This window comes from Galeopterus variegatus, unplaced genomic scaffold, assembly GCF_000696425.1.
Source record: "Galeopterus variegatus unplaced genomic scaffold, G_variegatus-3.0.2 Scaffold198, whole genome shotgun sequence".
NCBI lineage: Eukaryota > Metazoa > Chordata > Mammalia > Dermoptera > Cynocephalidae > Galeopterus > Galeopterus variegatus.
In genome coordinates this window covers 169,874-181,894 of record NW_007726309.1, presented here as the reverse complement: position 1 = coordinate 181,894, position 12,021 = coordinate 169,874, and the positions used below count along the sequence as shown (strand labels likewise).

Sequence of the window (12,021 nt, the reverse complement as noted above, 5' to 3'; positions counted from 1 at the left end):
CGAGCGGCGGCGGGATGGTGAGCCGCGGCGTGAGCGAGCTGCTGGCCGGCCCGGGCTCCAGGTAGATGCGGAAGCCGTGCGTGTTCTGCGCGTGCTGCAGCAGGAACCACGCGCTGTTGAAGGGCTGCTTGCATGTTGTGCAAATGTAGCTGGAAGGCTCATCTTTACCTGGGGAGACACACGGACAGAAAGGCAGAGAGAGCGTGAGAAGCGGCAGGGGGCGTGGGCACCGCGGGGCCACTGACCTGGAGGCCCACGGGGGCCACTGCCGAGCAGGCCTGGCTGGGAGACCGTGTGCAGGCGGCCCTGGCCAACTGGAACTCCGCAAGGTACTTCAATTCTGTAGCCTTCTTTGGTCCGCTAAGGAACAAGTGCTCTTAACCCCGCTTGCTCAGAGGCCAGATGAGATGGTGCTCGTGAGAGTGACTGAACCCAAATCATAGGGATTATACAACAGCTGGACTAGACAAAAGCTCGCCAGGGCTGATCTAAACCCTCCCGGGCTCTCTTCGCACTGGAAACCAGCTAGACCGGGATTTCTCAACCAAGGCACTACTGACATTCATACCCTAGTAATTCTTCACTGGGGGCGGGGAGGGCCTGTACTTGGTAGCATTTTCAGCAGCATCCTGGCCTCCACCTATGAGACACCAGTAGCAACCCCCTCCCCCCCAGTCCTAACAGCCAAAAACGTCTCCAGACATGGCCAAATGTCCCCTGGGGAGGCAAAATTGCCCCTCCCCATCCCCTTGAGAATCATTGATTCAGACAATATTTGATTCAAGGAAGTTTTACAAAAACACAAAGCAAACTGTATTGTCTTACTTTTATTTTTCTTTAAGAGAAATAGCTGTGGTGCCTCTGCACCGTTTTGGGCTGATTCAGACAATATTTGATTCAAGGAAGTTTTACAAAAACACAAAGCAAACTGTATTGTCTAACTTTTATTTTTCTTTAAGAGAAATAGCTGTGGTGCCTCTGCACCGTTTTGGGCTTTGGCTATAGGAAAATTGAGTGTTTTGTACACTAGTGTCTGTGCACAAAGCACCAACTGAAACATGGATATGCAGGAACAGAAGAAATTCAACAGGTTGTGACGACCCAGTACTGTGCGACAGCTGCCCCCACCCTGTGTCTCCACACACACACCCAACCACAATGTACAATTCAGCCTCCACAGACCCCCAGGGAGAAGTGGAAGGACAGTGGCCTAAATGAGTATTTCCAAGTCCTTTGCCAGAATACTAAGGAATGAAAGAACATCGTGAGATCTGACAGGGCAGTCGGAATGAACAACAGCAAACATAGATTTGTTAGAAACTGGCTCTGATGACATCAGCAGCAAATTGTAGACACTGGTGGTGCTGAGCCAGAGTATCACGGTCTTTGTCCATCATGGGGGCAGTCACAACACGGAGGCTCAATGTTATATCCGGAACCGTCTGGCGGCCTCCCTCCTCGACCTCCGCGTGAGTCCTGCTGCTTGTCCAGCCTGAACCACTCTCATGCTTTACATAAAAGAGTCAGGTGTGCACAGGCCTTGTCTTCTGTCATCAGACTCCCTAGCCAGGGAAGGAAAAGCGAACAGGAACCCCATCTCAGACCCAGAGTAAGACATCACATCCGTGATCTTGCAAAGCCTCTTTTGTCAATATTCCTGTACTTGGAAGATTTTAACGCGATATTAAAGTATAGTCGCTGCAAAATCCCCAGTGAATCAAACGTGCACATTAACTACCATACCCCATTATCAGTAAGGAGATGTGGGGAGTACAGCCGGTGGGGAGTGAACAAAACCGCCCCCCAGCTTAGCCTCCCCACCAATCCATCTAAGGACTTCTGAAATCCCAGGCAAACAGTGTTTTTGTTTTCCACCCCCTAATTATGTTTCTGAAGGGCTGCACACTTAGCGGTGTTGATAGGCACATAAACCATCAGTTGGAAACCATCTTTAAAACCCAAGTGACTCAGGGACCAAGTGCCCTGAATTCTGTCCGAGGGCTTCTGTCTTGAGTGTGCTCCTCTCTGCCAACTCCTGAGGGGCCAGGACCTCCGCAAGACATCCCACGTGTGCAGTGTCACAGAAATGTGCTGCCCAAGGGTCTGGGTAGAGATTTCCCGGACCATTGAACCAATCAGACCAGGACACCCACCACTGGGAACCAAGACACGCTATTCCAAGTTTGGCCTTCCTCCTGTCCTGTTTTGTATCTATGTGCTGGGCGGGGAGAAGACAGTATAGGTAGGGAGAAGGACAGAAATGAAAAAGGAATTCTGACATTCAACCTCAACTTGCTTTTAAAAACAGTTAAAGCAGAATTTCTAAGGCTACTTTCTTTCTCCAGGGTGTCTGGGTCTTTTCTCTCTCCCAGTATGTCTGGTAATTCAGTTTCCCAGGTGGGGGCCCCTGAGAGGAATCTTCCCCACCTGAAGAGGGCGGGGAGGCCTTCCCAAGGCCCTGGACAGCCATGATTGTCACTGTCAACCCACGCCCACACCAAGCTGTCCCCATCTTTCCCCTTCTGAACATTAGCTTATTAGTTAACGTACTTGGGGAACAGACGCCTCACCTCAGACAGCCTCACAGGAGGGCTGGGCAGAAGCCAATTTTAGACTTCTCCTCACATCCTTTTATGGAGCAAGGCAGAATAAATAAGTAATAAAAAGAAGATAAACAAACATCTCTTTCTGATATAGGAGCTAATAACACAAGTGAAGTACCACGTCCTACAAGGTCATAGGTCTTCACATTAAAGAGCATTTCTGTACCCTTCACCTTGGCTTCAGCCACTCTAATTCATCGATTTACAGCACACAGCTGCTCTGGTTCTTCGTGTTTTTAAGTCAGACCACCTCCCTTCCCCCAATCTCTTTTTCATCTTCATTTCCTTGGGTAGCTCCAAAGCCCTTCCTGTTTCTTGATCTAGTGGCCATACATTTTCTAGAAAATTCTGTGGCTGGTGAGGAATGTGGATAATAGAAGAAAATGCAGAACTCCTAGGCAGGCTGGGAATGAAGACAGCTCTACAGCTGAAATGGCCGATTAAAAAAAAAAAAAATTTAACTCAAAATGGCAGCTGCCAGGAATCGTGTAGCTGCATGTTCTAAAGAGCTCAGATGTTTCCACTTCTTGTTTATGAAAAAAAAAAAAAAAAAGCTTCTAAAACTCTAACTTGGAGCAGCATAGGGAGGAAGTCACCTGTCCGTAATTCACCAGAGGTGGGGAAGAGCTGTGTTTATTCAAGGCGGATTTCGGGGCCACTTGTCGTTCCAAACTAAGTCTCTTTACCGGCACCCCTGAATGGCTTTGGTGTGAAGACTTCCCTCCACACAACGGCAAGATTCACTGCAGGCGACGGCCTCCCCAGGATCTGACAGCTTCCAACTTTTTTAAAATCTCCCAGCCCTCAAAGGCCCTCCCTAGACAACTCTGTGACACTCCCCACCTTCTTTTTTTAAATAAAATGTTCACTTCCACATTATCACTTCATGGTTATCTCTTGCCTAGAAGTAGCCCTGAGCATGCACTGCTCACTTTTAAGAACTGAACAATGTCTAAAAATCTTTGAAGAGCCACTCGGAACATTTTTCTATTTGAAAACTCCCTAAATATTTTAACCATGAGGCACACAGTCACAGATGGCTTCTTCTTAAATGCAGCAGAAGACCCCCGGTGTGTGGGCTGCTAGTGACTGAGGGCTGGCCCAGTCCCCTTCCCAGGACCATCGTCACCCCCTCCTGGAACAGAGGGCCACCTGCCCACAGGTGAGTGAGCTGGAGGCTGCACTGTCGCGCCTGGTAACAAGTTTGCCAGTGCCCAGACAGAATCCACTTCCCACCACACTGCTACAGTGGCTGCTGAGATGCCAACTGATGGGTCAAGGCCTAGACTATTTAGAGAAGCAATTTACTCAGCAACATCAAAACATGGCCTACAGACCTAGAAACGTCAGCTGCATTTTGCTTGCTAAATCACGCTTGGCGACTCAGATCCCAGGGCCCGGCGTCTGTCCTTGCTTCCTTCCTTCTTTCCTTCTTCCTTTCTCAGGTGTTTTTAGTATCAGTTAGCAGAAGCCCACACTGAATCCTCTTTGCTCTGCTGGATCTAAAAAGAGTCCCTCCATGTACTTCTCAAATGCAAAACTCTCTTCGAGATCTCTCAGTTACTAAGAGCCCTCAGCGGCCCCATGGCTTCATACCTCTGCCTTCACGTCCCCAGAAGGGTGAAGTCAATCAAGTCCCTTAACCTCTCTGAGCCTTGATTTCCTCATCAGTAGAATGGGAATTATATACCTGCCTCCCAAGAGCTCTGGGGGCACCGAATGAGATCCTGTAGGCACACCCTATATATAGCACGTGGCAATGCAGACATTACGGTGGGTTTCATACATTTTGGTTTTTTTCATACATCCTGGTGGATGTTCCCGGGATGCCTTTCAGTACAACTCTGGCAATAATAAAACCCTGGAGGAATCTGAATGCAGCCTGCCTCATGCATTAGAGGTTCCAGGGAAGTAGAAACCTGTAGACACTAAGGAAACGTCATTTTTTATTGTGATGCTTGGGAACCAACACACAAATAGACTCCTGCAATGAAATGCTATTTTCCTTCTGCCATTCAGCCTTTTCTTTTAAATGAGCATTTAAATAATTGTTCCTCCTCATTATGCTGGCTACTGAAATAATACCAATAAAGATATCAAGGATGTTTAATTAAACAAAAAACACACCTCTAATTGAATTATTTTTCAATGAAAAGGCCATAATGAAGAGCGCTGGTCCTCCTAAGGTGCAGTGTTACCAAATGGAAGGCACTCCTGCCCGGGAGAGATACAGTGGTCCACTGCTGCTCTCCTCAAGACAGAGCAGGCGACACACCCTCTCCAAGAGACCCGGGATAGGGATGGGGTAACTGCGTGTGCCTGGGCATTTTACTTTTCATTCCAGCCTACATGCTAAGGAAAATGTCAAGACGTGTTGCTCTTGGCTAGAACTGCAATGTCAGAGGGTCCACTGGTGCTGCTGCTGCTGGTGGTGACGGTGGTAGCACTAGTGCAACAGCAAAAGATAAGTGGTCTTCCTTGGTCATGATGTGCTGGGCCAGCCTCAGTCTAACAGAGCCATTGTGCCAACACCAGTGCCTGTGGCAGACATTACCAATCCATCCCCACACTCTCCCTCCAGCCTGTGGAGTCCTCATTAACCCCGCGCACCAAACAGCCATTACCAAATAAATTGTGCCTGTGTCTCTTTGCTGTCCCTGGATCCCAGTGCATGTAAGCCCAGTAAAGGCAGGACCAGAATAGACAGGGCTGCATACACATGGTAGCACTGTATGTCCTGCTGAGAACAGTGACTACGTCTGCCTTTCTGGCATTTACTGAACAAACAGGAGATGGGTGCCCTTTTCCTGCTAGGTCCTCTGCTGGTAGCTAGATACAGTTCACATTCTGGAGGAGACAGGGAACACCTAATAACCCACTCAATCACTTAATGAAAATTTTGAGTGCTGCGAGGGAGAAGTTCAGGGTACTGAGAGAGAGAAGTCTCAAGGGCTTGGCTGAATTTGGGGTTTTGGAATGTGCATTACCTGCAGGTAACTTCCTGCATCTACCTACATCACAATAACTCTACACACAGTGACCATATACAGAAGAAATAAAGGAAGCTCAGAGAACTTAAGTTGCTCAAGACACGTTATTGGCCTTGGAGTATTTATCTAAAATTCATCTTCTGGATTCCAAGCTCCCTGAGGACAGAGATCGAGCTCGTCTTGGGGGCTGCTGGGAGTCCAGCCTGCAGCATGGCAACTAATGCATTTGTGTTTCAGAATTGTCTGTGGCCTGTGGTAAGGAGGCATCCAATAGATGGGGGTGTTTTCTCAGCTTTTTGCCAGCATTAGTCCAGTTCCTTCCAGACTCACTTTGGAGTCAGGACGCCTTGGCCAAGTTGCTGGACTTCACTGAGCTTTGGGTTCCTCATCTGTATAGTGAAGACAATGTCTGCCTTCCTGGGGTCACTCGTTGCAGGATGAGGATTGTCATGGTAAAGTGCCCAAAATGGGTTCATGGCAGGTGACAGAGAAACAAGGAAACACAGCAACCCTGCACCCGGAGGCCATCATTCAGTTGGTACCACTGAAGTCATCACCACTAGGAGAAGGGCATCTGCCCAGGCCTGGGTTAACCCTCTGATGCCACAGTCTGCTCACTGCCCTCCACACCAGACCTCTCCTCCTGGCCACGCCAGGAAGAGGACCCACCCAGCACTGCCCCTGCCTCTCAGCCATCTGCATCCAGCCTCCAGAGCAGGCCAGGATCCCATGTGATGTGGAACAGAACCAACACAATATGCCACCACCTCCACCACTGCCCACCGCAGAACCACAGTGAACCATCTTCCCAAATCACACAGCTGCCAGGGCTCTTGGCTGCCCCAAGGATGCTCCAGGCAGCCCAGCCTTCAAGATCTGGCCCAACTAACTGCCCACTGCACACACCCTCTCCCTGTCCCCTCACTTTGGGCCATACATTTTCATACCTCCATGCCCCACCAGTGGAATACCTGCCTTTCTTCCTCTACCTGCAAAACATCTTTTCAGATCCAGCCCAAGTACGACACCCTCTGTATTCCCACAGCATTTTGTTCAGATCTGCTTCACACTGATCACCACACTGGATTGTCAGTTTTTGTCCTTGACTTTGGTATGTTCCACTTGCCCACAGCCTGCACTTGCCAGTGCTGGGCTTTTGCTCTCTGGTGAGTTCACATAGCCACTTTGGAAAGTGGGTTTTAATCCAGATTTTCTAAGTCTGATCACAGCAGAGTGAGGGGCCCAAGATAACACAGCTCATAAGCAGCAGAACCAGGATCCACACCCTAATCCATTTGACCCCAGGGTCTGTGCTGTGTTGAGACACACAGCTAGCTGTCCCTTCACACTGGGACTGCAAATTGTGCTATAACTGTCCCTGAGGAGGAACCTGACCTAGCCGCATCCAATCATTCCACCTGCACCCGTGAACACCAGGGAGCTGGCCAGGGAGGCCATGCTGCAGGCTTTCGAGAGCAGGAAATGGCCCAAGGAAAGAGGCTTTACATGGGGAGAAAACCTCGCTCAGCCTCACCGTTTTTTGTGATCATCTGCTTACCCTGATGGGATCTGAGCAGCAAAGGTAAACTGTGTAGCTTCAACTGCCTGGAGTTCACTCAGGTCAGAGAAAAAGCCCAGGAACATGGGCCTACACCCTTCACTCAAATGAAGAGCCCCGGCATTCCCCTTGACAGCCAGGTCTGCACAAAATGCAGGCGAGTCTTCCTTCTCTCCCCTTGAGGAGGCCACAGGTGGAGGTGGGTTAAGCTGTGGACACAGATTCTAAGACAGAGAAGACAGCAGGAGCTGCGGAGTGACCTCAGGGCACCTAGGGAAGAGGCAGGCAGGAAAAACTGTGCAGAGGTCATGTTCAAGCTGGACACGAGAACCAGACGCGGAGAACCGGACCTGCCCGGGCACAGGAGGGAAAGACCTGCCAGGCAGAGATGGCTGCATGAGCACTAGTGGGTGCAGGATGCCTGGGCCCACAAAGGAGAAAGCAGTTTGCTGCAGAATGGAGCAGGTGAGGGGAAACGGCAGATGCAACCAGAGAGGTATACACGAGGGTACTTGAAAAAGCTCATGGAAATAAGACGTAAAAGATAATACGAATCTTTCCACGATCTTTTTCATGAACCCTCGTGGCTACCCAACAGAATTCCGCAAGGGGCACTTCCAGCCAACGCAGGCCTTGCCCCTTCTGCAGGGCTGTCCTCATCACCCACACGCGCCCTCCTGCCCAGGGCTAAATGCTACATGTGACGAAGATGCCCCACTCCTGGGAGTTCTTTCCCAGGGAAGAACGAGAGGAGTATCAGGACGACCCAAGGCCACACTACCTCTGGCCACCCAGAAACTGTGCCATTACAGCAGACGGTGAGAGCAGCTTCTCGACCCCGTTGATTCATCTGCTCCTTCCTTCCTTTACGCTACAGATGCATGCACCGTCCGCCCCGTGCCAGGCCCTGTGCTGAGACGCAGAAATGAGGGTCTGTCCTCATGAAGCCAGCAATCTAACCTAACAGACGCATGATTCCCAGAATATCTAAGAAGCATTCAAGCCACCCGGTCACTAATGAAGGGGGTGTCACGTGGCATAGAACACAGGACAGGGAGAGCAACAGCCTGGAAGGATGAGGGAAACTCTGGAGACGGAGCCCCTGGCACTGAGTTCAGAAGGAAAAATAGGAGTCTGTCGGGCAGAGAAGGGAGACAAAGGGCCTGCCTGGCGGAGGACACTGCATGCACAAAGGCACGGAGGTGGGACCCTCGATTCCAGGAGGGAAGAACGGGAGGTGGAATTGCAAAGGGGTTTGGAACCCATCTGAAGAAACTTAGCTGGTTGTAGAGCAAATCCCATTGCTGTAACCATCAGTGAAACTTTCACATTTAAAAAAAAATGAAGATTTTCTAGGCCTACTCAGGTCGAGAATTGTACAATATAATAAAATTTCATTACAGCTAAAGGATGTATGTAGGTGAACCCCTCAGAGAGCTTTGTTTCCAACCAGACCCCCCTTCCCAAACAGTGAAATCATAAAATAAATGAACGAACAAAATTTAAATCCAATCTATTACGATCACTAGCTCAGGAAGTGGCTTTTACGTCACCCTCTGGAGCAGGAATTCAATTATTTCAGCAAGCCTCTCGTTTGAATGCCCTAGGACTGTAAATCCACTTTCAGGAACGGGGCGGTCCAGGCTCTTAGTGGAACAGGGAAGCATTAAAGCTGAGCCACAGCCGCAGGCCCCATGCACCCTAGATTTCCCAAAACAGTCTATATTTCAACTGCTCAATTCTGTGGTCAGACCAGGTGTACAGTTTCAGGCTCAGGAAACAGCCGCCCAGCCCTGAAACAAAGTGAAGTTGCTGACCGCGAGGGCATCTCGGTGCAGGGTGAGAACAGTGGTGTCAGTAAGATGGGAGAGCCGGGGGCAGGATGCACAGAGCGATTTTACATGTGGCAACTCATTTGCAGCATTGCTGAGAAACTACGGCACATTGCTCAAGGTCATCTTTAGAGACCCCCCCCCCCCTTTGCATAAAGCACTCAAATCTGCTGGAGATAGCATCAGTCTTCCCTGAAAGAGATGAATGCGTTGTCAGATTCCCTAGAACCCTACTTTCTGTAGACTTCCCTGAAAAGGGTCTCCACTTTTCCAGCAGGTTTCAGTGGGCTGATAGATGAACTCATTTTGGTGGTTTTGTACCCCCATCCCCCCACCCAATGTGAAGTTTTCTGAACAGATTCTACAACTATAGAGACAGAAATTACTACACAGAATGTGCAAGAGAAACAGAGAGCAAACCATCCTTAATCATTTCATGGACAAGCAAACAGCGAATTAGGAAATAAACAAGCTGAAAAAACCAGGAGTGGGTTGCAGGTGCCTGAGAGGACCAGCGTGTGCCCACACTCCGCTCCCACGTGGGGTCCAGCCGCCCCCAGCCCCGGCACCCAACACAGGAAGTCCCCCTCCTCCGTAGTTCACGACTTCCTCCACAAGGCGAGCCTCCATCCGTCCTTTCCTTAAATCCACAAAAATCTCCACGTTCCTCCCCAAGAAGGATGGCAGGGGCAGTAAATCTCGTTTTAATGGAGTGTACGTTTAGCTCCGAGGAGATAATTGACGTTATGTAGAGCCTCGATGCCGAGTTATATAGGTTAGCTAATGCAGGGGGGACTCATTACCGACACACTACAAACAAGTAGTAATATATGTATATTGTTCTGAGTGGTGTTATAGCAAAAGTGTTCCGGTCCACGGGGATTGATAAAGCACAAGGAAACAGCAGATATGCACTTGTAAATTTGTCTCATTTGTCTCTGAAGTTAAAGGTTATTCCCTTGTTCTGAATTTGTAATAAAAACATGCTGGCCCAGGGTTTGTGGAGAATGTTTGAATATTTAAATTGTGTATAATGATAGGCAATTATAGGGCAAAAACTGGACCTTATGAATGGGGGCAGCGCTGTTTAGATCACCAAGTATCTTCCCACTGACGACTCTTTATCTTTGATGTGCTTTGCAAGTGCCATCCCCCAAAGGGGGGTCAGGGAGAGATACCAGGTCCCACGGTCACTAACCAGTGACCAACCAAGCTTGGGTCAGCCTGGGTGGGTGGGTTCTTTTCCTTTTCCCCTGTTTTTTTTTTTTTCCCTCTCTTTTTCTAGTTTTGCTTCCTTAAATATGCATAGTACCTCTCTCCAGCCGAGGGCCAAGGCTGGGGCAATGGCCCCTCTCCCCAGCTGGTCAGTGCTTCCGTGTTGTTGGAGGCATAAGAGGCTGGGTATGGAGGGGCCTGCAGGTAGAGTGTGAATTTCCTCTGCCCTCAAATGGGGCACCCTTCTCCCCCACCCCCTGCCCAAAGGAGAGCAGGGGGCTGGCAGGGAGCCCCAGCTGTGCTGCTCCCACCCAGGGTGGGGGTGGCTCTGCAGCTCCCGTGGCTGATGCCCGGGTGCCCGCCTGGCCGCGTCTGCCCGTCTGCCCAGGTTAACCAACTGCAGTGTTAGAGTAACTCCAGCCAGCTTGTCACCGAGCACAAAAGTCATCAGCCAGTGAATGTTCTTTTCTGCACCACAATTAAGACGAATCAATACGACGTGCCACAAATGGTATTTTACTCTCAATAAGAACTCTGAGCTGAGTTTATTCAGAATATTTTAGCGCTTCCCCGGGGGATTTTGGGCCGACGCAGATGGCAAATAAAGTACTCAGCCTAAGGCTACAGCACATTATGGTAATTCTAATGTCAGATGTACTTTAATATACAGCTCTATTTAATCACCCCATTATTTCACATTTCCATATGAAAAACCTGCGGCACTTCTGCGGTGCTTTGCCTCTGCCACAGTGCCAAGCTTCCTCCAGCCCGCTGCCGGCAGCCGGCAACGTGGTCATCCTTGCCAGGCACAGCCTCACAGGGTCGAAGCTTTCAGGTGCCCAAACGCACGGCCAGGCTGCCCAGTGTGATTAGAAAATCAGAGGATTCGGAGATGTACCCACCACCACCACAGGAGGTTATGGAAGAGAGAAACCGAGCATCCTAAACCCCCCACACAGGTTCATGTGGGGACACACACACACACACACACACACACACACACTCTCACACACACACACACTCACACACACACACACACACACACACACACACACACGGGGAGGGTGTTGAGAAACTATTATCAAAGAGCAATTACACCCATGCTCAAGATTCGGCCCTGCTCCAAACACCAACAGCCCCAGCACGGTGGCTGGGTGGCTCAGCAGCTATATCCAAGCAGCACTGGCCCACAGAGGCTGTGGCAGCTGGTTCTCACAGCACTGCTCACCCACCCCATGAAAACATCATCAAGGCCAAGGGATACGAGGAAATGTGCACAGGCAGTGGCTGAGCTGGTGACAAAGGAGGTGGGCAGAGTACAAGGTGGAGTGGGGACTGGGAAGGGGCTGGGGAGCTGCAGCCCGAGCTGCAGGATCTGGAGCCAGGAGGCCCCAGGACAGTGCTGTCAGGTTTGCACTAGAGAACCTGAAGCCCAGGCCCCAGGGGAGGTGGAGTCCAGTGAATTCCACATGGTGGGAGCACCTCTTAGCTGGCTAGTCAGCCAGCTGGCCACTGTTGCAGGAGCACGGGTTTTGGCTAAGCCCAGGAAATCACTCTCACTCAGTCACACAGCTTTCTAAGGAAGCCCAGCACAAACCTGCTGACCACCCAGTTCTAGATTTCTCCAACATGGGTTTGCTGAGGGATGCAATGACATGCGCTACTCAACATTTGAAGCCACATAACACGATTCTTGTAAATGTTTATAGTCTATGTCATTAAACTGAGCAGGCTGGGTCCAATTCCTAATACTTGGGGAGGAAAATTTCCAAGGGAGGGAGGGAGGTGGGGAGGGAGGAAGGAGGGAAGGAAGGAAGGAAGGA

General features: G+C 50.1%; 1 protein-coding gene across 1 annotated transcript in view; it reads right to left on the bottom strand.

Annotated features, from left to right (window-relative positions):
* Positions 1-12,021, bottom strand: part of LOC103584396 (B-cell lymphoma/leukemia 11B-like) — an 83,192-nt gene that overhangs the window by 2,536 nt on the left and 68,635 nt on the right. Inside the window, exon 4 of the mRNA XM_008565420.1 lies at positions 47-168. Coding sequence (XP_008563642.1) covers positions 47-168 — 122 coding nt within the window. The remainder of the gene's footprint in view (positions 1-46; positions 169-12,021) is intronic.